A 20,980-nucleotide genomic window follows, 5' to 3' on the forward strand; every position below is an offset into this window, starting at 1 on the left:
CTCACGTCACCCCGCTCCTCCGTTCTCTCCACTGGCTTCCAGTTGAAGCTCGCATCCGCTACAAGACCATGGTGCTTGCCTACGGAGCTGTGAGGGGAACGGCACCTCAGTACCTCCAGGCTCTGATCAGGCCCTACACCCAAACAAGGGCACTGCGTTCATCCACCTCTGGCCTGCTCGCCTCCCTACCACTGAGGAAGTACAGCTCCCGCTCAGCCCAGTCAAAACTGTTCGCTGCTCTGGCCCCCCAATGGTGGAACAAACTCCCTCACTACGCCAGGACAGCGGAGTCAATCACCACCTTCCGGAGACACCTGAAACCCCACCTCTTTAAGGAATACCTAGGATAGGATAAGTAATCCCTCTCACCCCCCTTTAAGATTTAGATGCACTATTGTAAAGTGACTGTTCCACTGGATGTCATAAGGTGAATGCACCAATTTGTAAGTCGCTCTGGATAAGAGCGTCTGCTAAATGACTTAAATGTCAACTGATGGTTTTGTCACAAAATGATTTGCTTTATATAGCAAAATGTGCTCTAGCCAACAGTTAGCAGATGAGGCTAGCCATTTCACATCACTTATACAACCAAGCATTAATTCATCATGTCCCCAGAATAAGACACTCAATATTTATTGGAAAGGAGCATCAAGCTCATCAACGTGACTTTCACCACCCTGTGAAGATCATAACTATTTCATATGTATCCTAATAAACTGCATGCTTTCCCAAGTGGTAGTACCAACAAATTTGACCGATAAAATGATCCCGCTTTGTCTAGCATATTTTGTCAACAATTTTACTTTACTTGAATAAAAAGATTGGATGGAAACCTAGTTGACACGAATGTTCAACTGACATTTAGGGTCTGTTTCTCAATGAGTGGAGACAGGGAGAGAACTACTCATTTAAGGGAAATAAATAAAACATCTCAAACAAGTGAGACAAAGGACTAGATTATGGTCATAAATTTGGAAGTTGGAATTTTAGCTTCCTTCTTGAATTGATTGGCTTTAATTCAAATCAACCTCAACCCTGATGTTGAACACACCTCAGTGGTTTGGAAGACTTATGTTGCAGTCTAGACTTATGTTGCAGTCTATACTGCCCCCTGCTGGTCTCAGTCGTCTGCTTGAGAAGGTGTGGGGTACTGTACAAATTGTGTACAAGTCATTGGTGTATGGGTGCATCGCAATAATCTAAAATGGCATCCTTTTGTAGGCATTTTCAGATGACTGCATACCAATTGAAGAAGGAATAAATACTTATATCGTGTGGAAGAGTAGTAGAGACTCCGACACAAATGGATCTTCAAATAAGAGCAACAATATTATTTTCCTAGTGTTACTTCATGGAGTCAACGGTCAAAAGAGCTGCTTACACCTGCCCTCTTTAAAAGACTAAACAAAATAGCATTACTCTGTTGAAACGTTTTATTTCTTTGTAAAAATGACAGTAAATCAAGTGGATAGTAACTGTAAACACAAGGCTACTATGAGCTACAGAAGTCATATACATACCTTTAGAGGTCTGAAAGAACTAGGATAATTTGCTATTTTCAGGCTGCATGAAACATCAGTACTTCCCATATTTGTACAGTTGCCTTTTTTAAATCCGCTGTAGCTCATGCAATTCACTTTAAGTTTGTTGGAAGTTTAACAAAAAATATGAAAATGGCAAAATAACAATGTTGCTTGTTTAAAAATTTAATTTAAAACTGCAGTTTTAATTATGTACTGGGATCCCTATACTGGTCAATTGAGACAAAGAAAAACACTATCAAACAAGAACAATGATGTATATGAATATACAATAACAAATGGCCCAATCACATACTTGTATAACTACTCCTCTTATAACTACATTCTGCGATCAACCTTTTAAACCAGTATTAATTTCCTAATGAGAAACAATCATGTTGGTCTTTAGCCAAATAAAAAAATTAAACAAACGGGTAGCACACAGGTGATATCTGATGAACCAAGTATCTTTTACTCAATTAAGGTGATCAGAGTAACAGCTTTTATTTCACAAAAAAAGATGTATCATGTATTTGTAGTAAAATTTGGGAAAATGCGAAGGCCATGTTTTATTTATGCTCATCCAATATTGATCAATCAAAAAATAGAGAAAAAAAATAAGGACCGAAATGACTACCATGGCTCCCTTTTTAGTCGTCGTCAAAATTCTGTTGTAAAAGGAAGTTAGCGGCCAAGTTCTCATTCTTCTCACAGGCAAAGTAGGCCTGTATAACAAGTCCTTCAGGGAATCCTAGGGCTTTTAGCTGTAAGACAAAACAGACAGTCAATATTGAAATTACATAAACAACATTCCTGAATAGCGATGACAGGATTGATATGACATTCCTATTCCCATAAATAGGCATTTATTCATGCATCTTCAGTTGAAAACAATGCAGTCTGAAATCAACACGTCGCTAAACCCTTTACACTAGTGAGAATTGGCCAATATGGGTAGGGCTAAATTGAAATTATTTTTAAAGAAATATGAAATGCCTATGCAGAAGCATAGTAGCAACTGAAAGGAAACAGTTGAGATTATAGGAACATTTGACCCAAACTGAGGACAACAGTTCACCTGACAAGACTGAAACCAAACGTTACACTGATGATTGTGTTCAATTTGCATTTAGTGTAATTTTCACTGCATTTGTTGATCAAATCTGAAAATACTCTGGACACATTCAGTAACATAAGAATATTTTTGGAAAGGTTGGGGTAAGTGCAGACGAAAAAAATACAATGGTTTGAGTGAGAGGACTAACTGGTGTCTCCAAGTGGCCACACACCTCTCCAAAGTGTGCACAGTTCCTACGTAATTTCAATGCACTTTTATGACTCAAAATAGAGTAACTAATGTTTCTGCTCTCCTAGCTGTGCCGTTGAGGAATTAGAGCAAGCACCATTGTAGTTTTGTTTGGAACACAACCCCACATGCCCGCCATCCAACAATTACTGTTGTTTACACAATCCATGGCACATTATGAATTTCAAATAGGGTTGAATGGAGGGAACCCGGATACCGAGATTTACCGCACAAATCCACTCCCCTTTCCCGTGATAAATAACTGAGAAACCGGTAAATTATAATTAAGAAATAAGGCCCGAGTGGGTGTGGTATATTTATTTAACTAGGCAGGACCGTTAAGAACAAATTCTTATTTTCAATAACTGCCGAGGAACAGTGGGTTGACTGCCTTGTTCAGGGGCAGAATGACAGATTTTTACCGTGTCAGCTCAGGGACTCGATCTCACAACCTTTCGGTTACTAGTCCAACCACTAAGCTACCTGCCACCCCAACGGTTAAGGGGTGTTCTTAAGCACGACGCAATGCGGCGTGCCAGGACACAGCCCGTAGCCATGGTATATTGGCCATATACCACGAGATGCCTTACTGCTTTTATAAACTGGTTACCAACGTATTTAGAGCAGTAAACCACAGGGTTTTGTCATACCCCTGATATACAGTCTGATATACCACGGCGGTCAGCCAATCAGCATTCAGGGCTCAAACAATCCAGTTTATAAAATTATTTATATGAACAGCATGGCGTGAAATGGAACTGTTAAATTATATGCAATGTTCACAGCCTCGTCATCAACGTTCAGGGTGGTGACAGATCACCCACCTCATTATGGAGCGCAGTTCACGATGCACGTAGACTTTTTTCTGACAAGTAGACCTACATTTGCGTAGTCTATGCTACAGTAATAAAGACTGAATGCGCATCTAATACCCCCATCTCCATCTTGCTTTCAGGGGTCACCATATTTCATTGTAAAGATTTTTTTCTTATTGCAACTGCAGAGTGAAAAACAGCCCATCACGCTAACATCATATTTAATCTGTGCACATGCGAGCAGTCTATCAATTCCTTTCAAATTGCATCCATAACACATAATCCTGTTCTAGATTGATATACAGTGCATTCAGAAAGTATTCCGACCCCTCTACTTTTTCCACATTTTGTTACAGCTTTATGCTAAAATAGATTCTTCAGTCATCCGTCTACTAATAATACCCCAAAACCACAATGCATTTTTATTTTTTATTTTATGTTTGTAAACGTATGAATAAAAAAAATGAAATAATTTAGATAACTATTCAGGCTCTTTACTAGGTACTTTGCTGAAGCACCTTTAGTAGCAATTACAGCCCTGAGACTTCTTGGTAAGCTACAAGCTTCGCACACCTTTATTAGAGGAGTTTCTCCCATTCTTCCCTGCAGAGCCTTTCAAGCGCTGTCAGTTTGGATGGGGAGCGTCGCCTTCCCCAGATCCGTGCCTCGACACAATCCTGTCTGAGCTTCACGCACAATTCCTTTGACCTCATGGCTTGGTTTTTTGCTCTGACATGCACGGTCAACCGTGGGGCCTTATAGACAGGTGTGCCTTTCCAAATCATGTCCAATCAATTGAATTTACCACAGGTCAATCAAGTTGGAGAAACTTCTCAAGGATGATCAATGGATATATGATGCATCCGAGCTCAATATTGAGTCTCATAGCAAAGGGTCTGAATACTTATGCAAATAAGGTATCCGTTTTTTTCCGTTGAATAAATATAAAGCTTTTTTTATTTTTTAAACCTGTTTTCCCTTTGTCATTATGGGGTAGTGTGTAGATTGAGGGAAAACATATTTAATAAATTTTACAATAAGGCTGTATAACATAACAAAATGTGGAAAAACAGAAGGGGTCTGAAAACTTTCCAAATGCACTGTATACAGTGTATGTGACATAGTACACCATTTTTGGTGCCCACTTTTGGCTTGTGAGCGCGACTTTCAGAACTATTGGCTAAAAACAATACAAAAGTTCTAGAGAATCGCTATGTTTACTCGATTTATTTAACTTTATTTTTTAATCATATATATTTTTTAAATAATTAAAATAAAAATCAGCATTTCTGTAAATTATTTAGCTAACTAGCGAATTTTCAACTGTAGCCACTTATCAACAGTCATCTTGGCTTGTGAGATTCCCTCCTTTCTTACCCTCTCAATGGCCTCCTTCTCCTGGGGTGTGACCTGAATATAGTTCATGCCACTTCCAGCCTCCCCACCGACCCCCACACCAACACCTCCTCCACCACCTACTCCCCCTCCTCCTCCTCCCTGACCCCCCTCCTGGGCTGGCTCGTTCAGCATCTGGATGAACTGCTCTTGGTGGCTGCTGATTTGCTGAAAGGGAAACAGACAAACAGGATTGTGTTCATTAGGGCACACAACAGAAAAACAATGGAAAACAGGCCTTTCTTATTAGACCGATTCCAAGTAGTCCCTTCTCGCTTTACTCAGTTTCCCTCCGTTTGGTACATAATGAACACACCCATGGAGAGAGTGATCAGGGGTTTGTTCAGGAAGGAGCAACAGACTCAACGTTCAGATAGAAATGCATTGTACAGATCAGGTAAGTGTCATATGAGCCAACTATTAGTCACAGTTCTAGACATGACATTTCTACCAGCAACATTGAGTGCAGCCCCTCTACAAATGAATCTGATGGTTTAGATTTGGTCAACGCACCAGTCCAGGCCAGTGGTTCCAAGAACTTTTGATACCTACAACATTACGAACATTTCACTGAATAAAATTTCATTGAATAAATCCCAGGTAATTACAGCTGACCAGAGGTTGGCTTGAGGCTGAACACATTCTGCTTCCCAAATGGCACCTTATTACCTTTATAGTGCATTACTTTTGACCAGAGTTCACATAGGGCTCTAGTCAACAGTAATGCACTATAAAGAGAATAGGGTACCATTTGGGACACACAACAGTATCACAGAGACTGTATCACACAGTATCTGCTGCTATGCCTTCAGGCTCTGATCTCATCCCTTCAATATGCATGAGAGGCCTGGGGAGCTAAATGACTCAGACAAATGTATTTGGCAGAAGGACTAGAATTCCATCAATTTCACTGCTCATTGTAGCCAGTTCAACTACAAAATCATGGAATAATTGTCTATCATCAAGAGGCCAGAGATTCGGGAGTATATCGGCGAGACGGACTGTAAATCGAGGCGTTTGTGTGAGTGTGTTGTCCATACTTGCAGAAGCTGGGGGTTCTCCCTCCCTATCTGCTGTAGTAAGGCAGGGAGCAGAGAGGGGTTCTGCTGGATGATCTGTCTCATCTGGAGAAACTGGGGCTGGTTAACCAGGAACCCCAGAGGGTTGGCTGGAAACACAGGAAAGGGAGAGGGGATAGGAGGTCACACCATAGAAGGACAATGGCACTGTTCTATTTCCAATCCACACAGTTCTATGTTCCATTTCTACAGGTCCATTTTGTATGTTCTTTGTTCCCAAAGTTCTAGACTCTTCCACACAGCAGCACACTAGTGTTCTAAACTCCAGTATGCCAAACCGTTTATGGCATAGAACAATTGATACAGTGCAGCACATAGGGCATCTCTTTATTATTCAAAGGAAAAGAATAGAAAGCCGTCAAATGCTATTTCTGTGTGCACTGCATACAGAAGTGTTGTTACACATGTGCATGCGTATAGTGGAGAAGCAGCCACACACACCTCCTGTTGCAGCGCTGGCTAGGGAGCCTGTGCTGGCTGGGGTGGTCATACTGCCTGTGTTCAGAGCTGGAGTTCCTCCACCCACAGGGGGCACCACTGGGTCAGCACTCACATGGCCCTCCTCCCCAGCTGGGATCCCCTGAAGAACAACCACAGGAGATACATTAGAGCTGCCAGACAGGGTGGAGGAAGCTAGCTCCATCATCTCAGCTCGAAGGAACACATGGATGAAAACCGTCAAATAGCACAAAAAAAGAACACTGGATATTTTGAGTCAATGACCACGTTAACATGCACACCAATATACCGTTACTTTTCGGGATACTCAAGTATTATGCATTTGTGATGACAAACATCAGATCCCGTTTACAATAATCCGAAAAATCTTGTATCCCGGTTATGAGAAACCCGGAAAAGACACGCTGATCTGTGGCATGTAAACATCTTATCCCATTTACTGTTTTTTTTGCAGTATGCGCAGGCTAGGTTTTGGATATCATTGGTGTTGTGTGAGGTTCTGATTCTCAAACAAATCATTTTTTAAAAAGTAGGCTACCCGCACAGTTCAATCCACCATAACTCCATAATGTATTTTGCTGATACTCCGAACAGGATCGTATAGCCTACTGGCTACTTTCACCCCAAATTTAGACAACTTCCTGCTTATAATGTCTGACACTTTGTAGGCCGTATTATTATTATTATTTCTGTAGGCCATTTGTTTGTCAACTAGCCAATCATTAGATACATGCAGCTTCTCTTCTGCCACATCTTGTTGCCCCAGAAGACTAAATAAAGTAGTGCTCACCAGAATAATGTCTTACATTGACAGATTGAATGCATTAGTAATCTAGTTAAACACTGCTGAATGTATTTTAGGGACTAAGGAATAAATGCAATAACTCCAAAAAGTGGAGAGATTGGTCCTGTGCAAAATGTCCAAAAGTTATCCGTTTGACTGATTTTAAGGGAATTAAAAGCTGAGAAAACAATGAAACACGTTTCAGATAAGACTTCAGTTCGTCTGGGTGCATATTTTATGTGGTTCTTACCGTCTGCTTGCATAAGTGTCAAAGACAACATTACAGTAGCATTCACATTTTCGGGGGAGACATGCTGAAATAAAAAATAAAAACCTGAAATATCACATTTACATATATATTCTGACCCTTTACTCAGAACTTTGTTGCAGCACCTTTTGCAGCAATTACAGCCTTGAGTCTTCTTGGGTATAACGCTACAAGCTCGGCACACCTGTATTTGGAGAGTTTCTCCCATTCTTCTCAGCAGATCCTTTCAAGCTCTGTCAGGTTGGATGGGGGGCGTCGCTGCACAGCTATTTTCCGGTCTCTCCAGTTGGAAGGTGAACCGATGCCGCCAGGTCCTGAGCACTGTGGATTAGGTTCTCTGTACTTTTCTCCGGCAAACTTTCCTTCGATCCTGACTAGTCTCCCAGTCCCTTCCTCTGAAAAACATCCCCACAGCATGATGCTGCCACCACCATGCTTCACTGTAGGGATGGTGCCAGGTTTCCTCCAGACGTGAGGCATGGCATTCAGGCCAAAGAATGGTCAGAGAGTCCTTTATGGGCCTGCCGCCAGCTCCAAGAAGAATCTTGGTGGTCCCAAACTTCTTTCATTTAAGAATGATGGAGGCCCCAGTGTTCTTTGGGACCGTCAATGCTACAGACATTTTTTGGTACACTTCCCCAGATCTGACACAATCCTGTCTCGGAGCTCTACGGACAATTCCTTCGACCTCACAGTTTTTGCTCTGACATGCAGTGTCAACTGTGGGACCTTATACAGATAGGGGTGTGCGTTTCCAAATCATGTTCAATCAATTGAATTTACCACAGGTGGACTCTAAATCAAGCTGTAGAAACACCTCAAGGATAATCAACGGAGACAGGATGCACCTGAGCTCAATTTCGAGTCTCATAGCAAAGGGTCTAAATACTTTTGCAAATCTTTTCTTATATTTTTAAACATTTATTAAAAATAAACACATCTAAAAACCTGTTTTTGCTTTGTCATTATGGGGTATTGTGTTGAGATTAAGATTTTTATTTATTTAATCCATTTAAGAATAAGGCTGTGACTTAAAATGCGTAAAGTGAAGGGGGGTCTGAATACTTTGTGGTCCTTCTGTAGCTCAGTTGGTAGAGCATGGCGCTTGTAACTCCAGGGTAGTGGGTTCGATGCCCGGGACCACCCATACGTAGAATGTATGCACACATGGCTGTAAGTCGCTTTGGATAAAAGCGTCTGCTAAATGGCATATATTATTATTATTATTATATTATTATTATTATATACTTTCTGAATGCACTGTATATTACGCTACATAAGGTAGCCCTACAGTCAGTGTCCATATTTCAGTTACTAGTCCATTTAACCCATATTAACTTAACTTGGAATATTATGTTTATTAATGGATACTCGTGAGTGGGATATCAAAAGGTGCATGTAAACAGCTTATCCCGAACAATACCTTAAGCGGAATATGAGCTACTATCCGGAATACTGTGCGCATGAAAACGTGGTCACTGTCATATTATATCACTTTTAGACTAAACCATTCAGAATAAAAAAGTGGTGTCAGACTGGAGAAGTGGATGGAGTGATGGGAGGTACTTACTGTAAGCAGGTACTCCACAGCTCTGTCTGGGTTGTTGAAGCTGGCTCGGAGTGATGCCACCACCTGCTCCCTCTCATAGCCCATCAGCATCATCTCGGTCACCATGTTCTCATATGATTGGCCTGTCACTAAGGAGCAGGAAGAACAACCAACCAGATGCCATTTTGATCAGGGAGACTCTTGAAAACTTCAGATGACATTCACTAGGATAAACAGCCTAATGAAAACAGATTGAGAAATAGATTTATTTTTTAAGTGAAAGGAATAGCCCTAATATATATATATATATATATATATATATATATTTCTACAGGGAAGACAATATTAAGACATAGTTATAGACCTAACTACAAAAGAGAAAGTATGTTTTCAGATTATAATCCATTCACAAAATTGGGTTAACTCATATCAGGAGGACCATTTACCTAGAGCAGAAGTTGCCTCCTCGAACATGTTCACATTGGCCAAGAGACCAGACGAACTGAAAGAGAAGGCGTATAAAGCTGATGAGAGTACTGTTCCATTTTACCAGATATTAATTATACTATAACCGACACTAGCGAAATCTAAAACGTCCCCATTTCCAATAAGAATGCAATCTCAGTTAACGTTTTGCATGTGGCCATTGTCGAACATGACCCTGGAAACAGCAGCTTCCTATTAATGACCCAGGCCAAATGTAACAGTGGCTACATCCCCCTACTTCCAATGTGTACTTCAATAATTTAGAGGGGGGTTGGGGGGTGGTGCACTATAGGCAATAGGGCTCTGGTCAAACAGTGAACTATATAGGGAACAAGACCAGGGCCTGTGAACAAAACATTTAGGGACACCTTCTCAATATTCACTTGCACCCCCTGAGGATCTCATCTCGGTACCTAATGGCAGTAAGGCTGCCTCAATTTGTCTGGGCAAGGTGTCGAAAGCGATCGACAGGGACGCTTTTGACTCAAATGCTTCCCACAATTGTGTTGGATGGATGTCCTTTTGAGCATGAAAAACCAAGCTGCGTTGCAGTTCTTGACACATTCAAACGCCAGGCACTTACTACCCGTTCAAATGCACTTCAATCTTTTGTCTTGCCTATTCACCATCAATGGCACACATGCACATTCCATGTCTCAATTGAGTCAATGCTTAAAAATAATTATTTAACATGTCTCCTCCCCTTGATCTACAATGATTCAAGTGGATTTAACCAGTGACATCAATATGGGATCATAGCTTTCACCGGGACAGTCTCATGGAAAGATTTAATTAGTTTTGTACACTGTGTATACGGAATAGGTTTGCAATTTGAGAGCCATTGACTGCCGACCCAGCCCTACCTGGTTGGAGTTGATGCTGGGGCTGAGGTGTTGGAGGGCCTCTCCTCAGCTGGTTTGTCCTCTGGTTTGCCCCCCTCGGGTGGGTTATCTGAGCCTGACGAGGCAGCAGCGGGTACTGTGGGGACTGTAGTGCTGGAGGTGGTGGTCGTGGTAGCACTGGAAGGCTGGGCAGCTGCTGGGGCTGCTTTAGGCTACATAGAGAAAAAGGGGAATGTCCAGTGCTCAAGGTTGGCCTCAACAGCATATTTTACTTAAAAACAGAGTACAAATTATTTTAGCAACATGGCTTGTCAGGTAAGAAGCCTGTGATCTGATTTAGGCTAGACATGGACTCATTGAATACCGATTGGCAGTAATTAATTACCATTTCAGGCCACTATCACTTTTTGAGGTAGCAAAAAAATAGCAAGCCATCTTAAAAAGGAAATTCCACCACTAACTAATGAAAATTATCTCCAGCACAATTCCAGTCTCTACATGTGAAAACGGCACATTTCAACATTGTAGAAAAATATAGTTAGAAAGTTCTACCCGATGACATCAAAAGGTAAAACAGATTTGCGCAGTGGGGAGCACTTCGAAATACCCTCTGGCTAGAAACGCGTTTAGGTTATGAAAAATCAGTTTAAAACTTTAATCCTACCTTGTGATATCACAGAGAAACATTTTTTTTAGGACCTTTTGTTAATATATCTTTATCCACAGATCATAGAAAGGCTCCATTTTCATATTTGTAGACACTAGTTTGGTGCGGAGCTGAATACGAGGCTGAAAAGTGGCAGAATTGCCCCTTATCAAAATGAGCAGCCTGGGAGTTAAGTAACATTTTTCCATCTGAAGATTTAAAAACACAGGTTGCACAATATATTTCCACAAACCTAACATCGTGGATTGATGATAATCAAAAACATTTAAGTTATTTATGCAAATGTTGATTTGGGAAAAAAAAGTTGCGAAAATACATCAAATAGTAATATACCAACAATACACTGTGGCTTTGACATTCAGAAAGGAATGGCCTGCTGGTGGCGGCAACGCACTGTTTACCGGCATGCATGTTTCGTCAAGAGGGGAAGAAAGTCTTACTGGGTCAGGGGAACCCCTCGTGCTTCAGTCATATGAGGGCCTCACGTTGTCCCGAACGATTACACTGGCTACCAACAGTGCAAGAGTGTATTCGCCATGAAGCTGAAACCGGTTCTGTGCCCACAGTCAATGTAGGCTCCAAGTCCACTGACACCATCGGTGTTACAGCGACATGGCGGGTGGCTTCAGTGATGGATGTGAAAATCGGCTAAGGTACTAAAGGGCCCTAAGAGTTGTCATGTTATGTTTTTGGTAGATAATAAAAACAAAGTCAGCTATCTAAGTGCACCGGGCCATGCAAAGCAAACTGGCCAACTCTCACAGATACAATAACTAAAATCAACAGAATACTCCCATGTTTTGCAGAAATGAATGGTCAAATATCATAATCGGATGACATTGTTCATTTTCAAGGTCCTTATTTTTGTTGAACTGCCTGAGCTTTATTGGCCAATATAACTTGCAGGATATAAATGGTAGCCAATGTTCCCTACATTTTTTCCCTCACCAAGCACATTTCAGGTCTGCTGAGCACAAACTGTAACACTGAAAATTGTAACTTCCGGCGCACGTTTACTGTGAACACAGAGACAGTACTCGCTTTAAGTTAGTAGCTTACTTGACCACTTAAAACTGTGGCTCTTTGATCATAATGTAGGTCTACCAGAGTGGTATACAATCAACAAAAAAATAATAGAAACTGCATCACATGGACTTCCAGATGGAGCACTACACGTACAAGAGAAAGAGTGATGGAGTCTACATCATCAACCTGAAGAAGACATATCTTGGAAATAGCCGTTATTGTTCAGCCTACAGTAGCAGCCAGTGTGGTGTTCAATGTAGGCCTACATTCCATTACTTTTATTAAAAACATGCAGGGATTGACATTGACCCGTTTATCCACTTGTCCTTCAGACCAGGTGACTGTAAATGCCTATTGACTACTTAGCTTATTCAAGCCCGTCTCAAAATACACTGCCCCTTTAAGACAAAGAAAAGCTCTTTACCTGACTCACTTTCAAAGATGTCTAAAATTAACACGTTTGGTGCTCTTTGTCGGAAGCAATCACTCCCACATTGTTGACTACAAATGATCTGGGCACTCAATATATTGGTCAAATAGCCCTTACACAGCCTGAAGGTGTGTTGGGTCATTGTCCTGTTGAAAAGCAAATGATAGTGGGACTAAGCGCAAACCAGAAAAACATCGTTGCAGAATGTGCCTTGAATTCAAAATAAATCAGACAGGGTCACCAGCAAAGCACCAATACACCCTCTCCTCCATGCTTCACGGTGGGAACCACACGGAGATCATCCGTTCACCGACTCTGCGTCTCACAAAGACACGGCGGTTGGAACCCAAAATCTCAAATTTGGACTCATCAGACCAAATGACAAATTTCCATCGTCCTAACGTCCATTGCTCGTGTTTCTTGGCCCAACCAAGTCTCTTCTTATTGGTGTCCTCCTGTAGTGGTTTCTTTGCAGCAATTCGACCATGAAGACCTGATTCACGCAGTCTCCTCTGAACAGTTGATGTTGAGATGTGTCTGTTACTTGAACTCTGTGAAGCATTTATTTGGCTGGAATCTGAGGTGCAGTTAACTAATTAACCTATCCTCTGCAGCAGAGGTAACTCTGGGTCTTCCTTTCCTGTGGCGGTCCTCATGAAAGCCAGTTATCAGTGCTTGATGGTTTTTGCAACTGCACTTGAAGAAACTTTCAAAGTTCTTGACATTTTTGTTATTGACTGACCATGTATTTAAAGAATGATACTATCATTTCTCTTTGCTTATTTGAGCTTTTCTTGCCATAATATGGACTTGGTCTTTTACCAAATAGGGCTATCTTCTGTATATCGCCCCTACCTTGTTGCAACACAACTGAATGGCTCAAACACATTAAAAAGGAAAGAACGTCCATAAATTAACTCAAGGGACACCTGTCAATTGAAATGCATTCCAGGTGACTACTTCATGAAGCTGGTTGAGACAATGCCAAGAGTGTGCAAAGCTCATCAAGGCAAAGGCTGGTTACTTTGAAGAATCTCAAATATATTTTGATTCGTTTAACACCTTTTTGGTACTACATGATTCCATGTGTGTTATTTCATAGTTTTGACATCTTCACTATTATTCTACAATGTAGAAAATACCAAAAATTAAAAACCCTTAAATAAGTATGTGTGTCCAAACTTTTGACTGGTACTGTAGGCCTACTGTAGCGCTGATTGGGTATGGCGCACCGGTCTGTGTAGAGTATGGGATTGAGTGGTGCCTGTCAATGCAATAGAATCCTACGCCGATGCTTTCTGCATCCAACAAAATCTCTTGCATAGTTTGTTTTGTTTCATTGCATTGAAAGTGGTTAATATTAAGTTGATTCGATCACAATTCCCACAGTAAGGGAAACGTTGATAGGTTTTAACGGACAAAACTCTAGAAAGTCGAGGTAAGTTCAATCTCATACAGGCTGATATTTCATCTGCGTGGCAGTCCCGGGGATAGAAAATTGATGGTAGGACAATGTTTGTTAGCCATTATCTGAATTTACTGCTGCTATTAGTATCACTCTGGTTAGCATGTGGCTAGCTAGAACTACAATCTGCCAACAGAGTTTGTGTCAGTTTGGTTACAGACATTCAATGTCTACGATGCTAAAGGGTTATCTTGATTTTGTGTAACAGTGTGAGAAATGCTGATGTGCTGAACTGCTAATAAGTGCTGTGTTTCAAGGCTACTAGCGGTTAGATGGTACGAGTCAGAGTAGGTGAGAGGAGTGAGAAGCAGAACGTGCCCAATTTGACTGGAGCGAGACTCCTAAAGGCTGGAGGGTAGGACTTCTCGACCCCTCAAATAGCGCACTTCATGAGCTCATGGCATGCTAAGCCCCGCATGCATTTGTAGTTTATTTTCTTAAAGAAACTGAAGACACACAAGTGCAAAAATCAAGGTGACTTAAAAAGATGACCAAGAGTGAGAGTGCGGTGATGTAATGTCCACAACTAAACTGTATGTGACCAACAGATTCATAACTGAGGTGTGGAATCCATAGATTAGGTTCTAATGAATTTATTTCAATTGACTGATTTCCTTATATGAACTGTAGGTTTTTGATGCATGCCAGCAATGCCACAACACTAAACAATACATTAATTGCACTATAACGGTGACCATAAACTGTTAGAGCCTACATCAAGCTGTCCCAAAAGCAGTCCCAACACCTAGATACCCACCACTAGAAGATGTCCACTGTATTATTAGGTCAAATCTTGGCCAGCTAGGGGAAATACTGTTGTCCTTGCTAAAGTTTTTGCTTACTGATCTGAGTCTGCGGCAATAATCAACAATGATGGCGCTGGAAAGATAACTTTTGGTAGGCGTTAATGTCGATTGATCCCTTTCATAACTGAAAATGCATCAAAATGTTGGTTTGACAATATTTTCTATCTAGAGCTTTGTTGTCAAATAATGATCATGGCTATTCCGTGCAAGTACAGTAGTGTGAATAAGCTAGCTAGCTAATCAGATGGGTGGCTTTCAGACCACTGACATCAGAAATTACACAAGGTCAAAGGAATAGTCATAGCTTATTACAACTAAATAGTAAAGCAACAGTTTATACAAATGAAACAAACCAATGGCGCAAACAACGTAGCTAGTCAAACTAGCTAGCTGCCAATGTGGCTTGAAAACAAGTATTCCATGGTAGCTATAACACTTGCATACATATTTACAACTAAATAGCTAAAGCGACATATTACTTTATATCTAGAATTATATATTAGCAAGCTAACTATGTCTTACTGTTTCAGCAGAAAAATATCTTGGTCGGTTTTGAATCCCTTAGCAGTGGAGCTAGCCCTCTCCAGTTTGTAAGCACAAATCAGAGGTTCACTCTCGTCTTGGCCCGGGCTCTTTTTGTTTTCCCTGCTGGCTCTCCAAAGTTCCATGTTACTTTGGGTTATAGGGACAGATGTCAGATTCTCTCAATAGCTTACTCCTCCTTGTGTTGTCGTCTCCTTCTCAAAACCCATTGGTGGAGAAGGTCAGAGTGGCGGGACCCTCTGGCTTTTTCATCCAATGGGTTTTGAGAAGGAGACGAGATGACGCAATTTAGGTTTTCCACCTGTCTCAGTCTGAGTCAATGAACTTGTGGTGGAAACTCGTCATTCATTACGCACAACACTAAATCTGTCGGGAAAAACCAACCTGACAGAGAAATCGAATACAAGCGGTTCAGGTAGGCTGGAGGCACAATATTGTTACTGTTGAATCACACTGGATGACCACTACCGACTTGGAGCTTTTGAACAAAGAAAATATAAAAAGAATAACATAATGCAGCTTTAAAAAGATTAAAGATTCCACACACCAACAAACAGGAATCTCAAGACCACAGCCTCTTGCCAATTATCACTATAGACTAGAGGTCGACCGATTAATCGTGATGGCCGATTAATTAGGGCCGATTTTTTCCCCCCGGAAATCTGTATTTTTGGGCGCAGATTTTGCAGATTCTTACATTTTGTTTTATTTAGATGTTTTTTTATACCTTTATTTAACTAGGCAACTCAGTTAATAACACATTCATATTTTCAATGATGGCCTAGGAACTGGTGGGTTAACTGCCTTGTTCAGGGGCAGAACGACTGATTTTCACCTTGTCAACTTGGGTATCCAATCTTGCAAACTTACAGTTTCCTAGTCCAACGCTATAACCACCTGCCTCTCGTTGCACTCCACAAGGAGACTGCCTGTTATGCGAATGCAGTAGAAGCTAAGGTAAGTTGCTAGCTAGCATTAAACTTATCTTATAAAAAACAATCAATCAATCATAATCACTAGTTATAACTACACATGGTTGAGGATATTACTAGTTTATCTAGCGTGTCCTGCGTTGCATATAATCGATGCGACGCTGTGGGATGATTTAACAAAATCGCATTTGCGAAAAAGTCACAACCGTAGGACGACTGTACCTAACCATAAACACCAATGCCTTTCTTAAAATCAATACACAGAAGTATATATTTTTACACCTGCATATTTAGCTAAACTAAATCCAGATTAGCAGGCAATATTAACCAGGTGAAATGGTGTAATTTCTCTTGCGTTCATTGCACGCAGAGTCAGGGTATATGCAACAGTTTGGGCAGCCTGGCTCATTGCGAACTAATTTGCCAGAACTTTACGTAATTATGACATTACATTGAAGGTTGTGCAATGTAACAAGAATATTTAGACTTAGGGATGCCAACCGTTAGATAAAATACCGAACGGTTCCGTATTTCACTAATAAACGTTTTGTTTTCGAAATGATCGTTTCCGGATTCGGCCATATTAATGACCAAAGGCTCGTATTTCTGTGTGCTATAACTAAGTCTATGATTCGATAGAGCAGTCTGAGCGATGGTAGGCAGCAGCAGGCTCATAAACATTCATTACAAACAGCACTTTCGTGCATTTTGCCAGCAGCTCTACGCAAGCACAGCGCTGTTTATGACTTCAAGCCTATCAGCCTAATGGCTGGTGTAACCAATGTGAAATGGCCAGCTAGTTAGCGGGGTGCGCAATAATAGCGTTTCAAACGTCACTCGTTCTGAGACTTGGAGTAGTTATTCCCCTTGGGTAACGCTGCTTCGAGTGTGGCTGTTGTCAATGTGTTCCTGGTTCGAGCCCAGGTAGGTGCAAGGAGAGGGACGGAAGCTATACTGTTACACTGGCAATACTATAGTGCCTATAAGAACATCCAATAGTCAAAGGTATATGAACTACAAATGGTGTAGAGAGAAATAGTCCTATAAATACTATATCAACTACAACCTAAAACCTCTTACCTTGGAATATTGAAGTCTCATGTTAAAAGGAACCACCAGCTTTCATATGTTCTCATGTTCTGAGCAAGGAACTCAAACGTTAGTTTTTCTACATAGCACTTTTACTTCTCCAACACTTTGTTTTTGTATTATTTAAACCAAATTGAACATGTTTCATGATTTTTTTTAATGTATTATATTAAGTTAAAAAGTGTTCATTCAGTGTTGTTGTAATTGTCATTATTACAAATTTTTAAAACATTTTATTTAAAAAATGAATGACAAGTTTTTTTTGGTCCTCAAATAAATCGGTATCGGTGTTGAAAAATCATAATCAGTCGACCTCTATTGTAGACATTCAAACTGTGCAGAAAGCACATATTGTAGCTCTGCGGTGAGAAACTCCATTACATGAACTGTTGCTGCACCTGTGAGTATAGGGAGCGGAGATGTAACAGATTGCAATCCACTCCGCACAGTGGGATTTAATCTGCATTCTGCCTGTCTTCTTAGTGATATTGAGGTGCATGTGACAGGTCTGGAAAAAATATTGCTTCAAGGTGAACACACACACACAAGCTACACACACGTCCAATGACATGGAAAGTTAATTAAGTCCATCTGCCATTATCAGTAGTTGTCACTGTGTGTGTGTGTAGCATGTTTATGATGGATTTGAAAATAGTGAAGCGTATGTTATGTATTCAGGTCTCCACCCCAATGAAAGGCATGTAATTTCATGGAAAATCGCAACGTTTCTAATCCCTTACCTTTGCCACCATGACGACCACAAAGTTCTTCTCATCAATCTTATACTCCTTGAGGGCTGTGTCATCATTTAGGATTTTCCCTTCAAGCAACAAACATGAAGATATTAATTTATCAACCGACAATTCCACAATAACCCTGACATTCTTTGCCATTGAAATTGCCAGAAACCCATCCCCATCACCTATAAGGTTAATTCATAGTGGTGAAGAAACATTACCATGCCACATACACAGATTGAACACTATTGCTGCAATCTGCATTCCCGTAACATAATTACATGAAAACATTGAGATGCCACAGGACAAGCCAACAGACATGTAATTATATTGTGACAGCTCAACGACCTATGCATTTCTATCCGTCCTCAACAAACTGTCAGACAAGAGAGAGCAGGGGAATACAAGACTGAAACTGTACCTGCATATATCAACTTTTGTCCAGCAACAGGAAAACCATCTTTTCCCTTCTCATTCTCAATTTTTTCCTTTAAGGCTTTTACCTGTAGAGAGAGAAAAGACGACAGACAAATCACAAAGAGAACGAAGTCCATTGCGAGAAGCATATGATATGTCTCAGTTTACTGGTTAAATGGCTGATGATTAGGCTAAAATAGATAGCTATGAAACCAATTAAACAATTCAAAGTCTGGTGCCCGAGTTCTCTGAGAGAGGTCTTATAATACTAATACTTGGCAACTTACTACACACTGCCTAAAATAAAAACAGTTTACGATTGACAACTTCTCGGAATTCTGGGTCACGCCAATAGGCCACTGTCAATGACTCGGGCTGAGGAGAAGTTTCTGCACTAACGTTAGATAACGACGTCCGCTAACGTTAGCTAATATTCGCCTCGCTAATAACAACCAAATGCCGACAGTATCTAGCTAGCTGCAGGGGTGTCAAACTAAGTTAGATCGCTACAGTAACGGATCAATTATTTGGATTATCAACATTTAGCTAGGTTAGCTAATAAACTATCCAACTGCTTCATAAGACACGTGAGGCAGCAGCTGTTTAGCTAGCTAGCTAACGTTAGAATACATAGCTAGCTCCCTAACGTTAGCTAGCTAACTACGCTAAACTCGAAAGTTGTCGTTTTTAATAAATATATATCGTTAGAGCACATTGTGGCTAGTTGTGTGCTAGTTAGCTAACAATTAGTTGAGGTTGAGAAACTTGAGACAATTAGATAGCGAACTACCAACACTTACCAGCTAATGCTAGCATTAGTCAGCTACCGCGTACACTACCATTACCAGTTTTTGCCAACATAAAATCACAATGGGTGTATTTGCAGTAATGAACAACCTACTTTGTTAAGTAACGTTACTAAGAAACTTACCAACGTTATCTAGTTACTTGACTGGGGACTTAAACATGTTGAAGTTGCTTTGCTAACGTTAGCCAGCCATGTCAAACTAGCTAAGAATGCAAGTTAGCTTAGCTTGTTAGCCAACGCAACGGTAAGTTAGACAAAGTCCTCCACCCCTTCAACAAATGCATGGTTTCAACTCACCGTCTCCTCTGCGTCTATGTCGATTTTAAATGTCTGCTGTTGGAGAGTTTTTAATGTTATCTGCATTTTGGCGGCGAGCAATTTATCTTAGGTTTCTTAACTTGTTTCACCCCGTACTCTTTCTGAAGGTGTAGTTAGATTTGATGCTATTTTCGCTAGCTCGTCATAGGTTGCTGCTCTGGTATTATGCCGCCACCTACTGTGTGGGGTGAAAACTGGGGAACTTTAACGCAGAAAAAGCACGGGGAAATACGGAAAGGGTGAGGAACAAAATCGAACATACACACAAAAAAATATATGTACTCCTTTATTCAGATTAAAATGCATACGCAGACCCCTACAGGCTCTGGGGTCTAAATTGGAAGATCATCTTCAGACCGTATTCCCTGCAAAATGTTGGCCTACCAGGGAACTGTGGGTTAACTGCCTTGTTCAGGGGCTGCCTTGACCGCTCTGGGATTCAATCCAGGAACCTTTCGGTTACTGGCTCAACACTAGGCTACCTGCCACCCCAAATTGCACTGCCTCCACATATGAGACCTGCTGGACAGCCCTGATTCTTGCTATTTCGACCTCCTTCACCCTTCACCCCGTAAGTTGGTGGTTGAAGATTTCCCTCTAGTGGTGTGGGGGCTGTGCTTTGGCAAAGTGGGTGGGGTTATATCCTTCCTGTTTGGCCCTGTCCGGGGGTGTCCTCGGATGGGGCCACAGTGTCTCCTGACCCCTCCTGTCTCAGCCTCCAGTATTTATGCTGCAGTAGTTTATGTGTCGGGGGGCTAGGGTCAGTTTGTTTATCTGGAGTACTTCTCCTGTCCTATTCGGTGTCCTGTGTAAATCTAAGTGTGCGTTCTCTAATTCTCTCCTTCTCTCTTTCTTTCTCTCTCTCGGAGGACCTGAGCCCTAGAACCATGCCCCAGGACTACCTGACATGATGACTCCTTGCTGTCCCCAGTCCACCTGGCCATGCTGCTGCTCCAGTTTCAACTGGCCTGGGCCCTAGGACCATGTCCCAGGACTACCTGACATGAGGACTCCTTGCTGTCCCCAGTCCACCTGGCCATGCTCCTGCTCCAGTTTCAACTGTTCTGCCTTACTATTATTCAACCATGCTGGTCATTTATGAACATTTGAACATCTTGGCCACGTTCTGTTATAATCTCCACCTGGCACAGCCAGAAGAGGACTGGCCACCCCACATATGCTCTCTCTAATTCTCTCTTTCTTTCTCTCTCTCGGAGGACCTGAGCCCTAGGACCGTGC

The 20,980-nt window shown here is 41.3% G+C and overlaps 1 protein-coding gene across 1 annotated transcript; it reads right to left on the reverse strand.

The window, feature by feature from the left end:
- Window positions 1-1,419: 1,419 nt before the first annotated feature.
- On the reverse strand, window positions 1,420-19,898 carry LOC124048554 (UV excision repair protein RAD23 homolog B-like). The gene is made up of 10 exons (XM_046369463.1): window positions 19,721-19,898; window positions 18,620-18,701; window positions 18,202-18,281; window positions 10,525-10,715; window positions 9,622-9,677; window positions 9,197-9,324; window positions 6,557-6,695; window positions 6,077-6,204; window positions 5,019-5,204; window positions 1,420-2,284 (listed from the first exon to the last, which is right to left on the reverse strand). Exons 1-10 carry the CDS (start codon window positions 19,784-19,786, stop codon window positions 2,171-2,173), a joined length of 1,170 nt encoding a protein of 389 aa, XP_046225419.1. The 5' UTR covers window positions 19,787-19,898; the 3' UTR covers window positions 1,420-2,170.
- Window positions 19,899-20,980: the final 1,082 nt, after the last annotated feature.

The sequence above is a fragment of the Oncorhynchus gorbuscha genome, linkage group LG11 (assembly GCF_021184085.1).
Source record: "Oncorhynchus gorbuscha isolate QuinsamMale2020 ecotype Even-year linkage group LG11, OgorEven_v1.0, whole genome shotgun sequence".
NCBI classification, from domain to species: domain Eukaryota; kingdom Metazoa; phylum Chordata; class Actinopteri; order Salmoniformes; family Salmonidae; genus Oncorhynchus; species Oncorhynchus gorbuscha.

Bases quoted from the DNA above. Each gene is read 5' to 3' on its own strand.
- LOC124048554 (XM_046369463.1), bottom strand. From the start codon at position 19,786: ATGCAGATAACATTAAAAACTCTCCAACAGCAGACATTTAAAATCGAC. The intron at 10,716-18,201 runs GTAAGGGATTAG...TTCTCTATGTAG, and splicing joins TGGTCGTCATGGTGGCAAAG to CCTAAAGCAGCCCCAGCAGC. The intron at 5,205-6,076 runs GTATGGACAACA...TTTCCCTTTCAG, and splicing joins AGAACCCCCAGCTTCTGCAA to CAAATCAGCAGCCACCAAGA.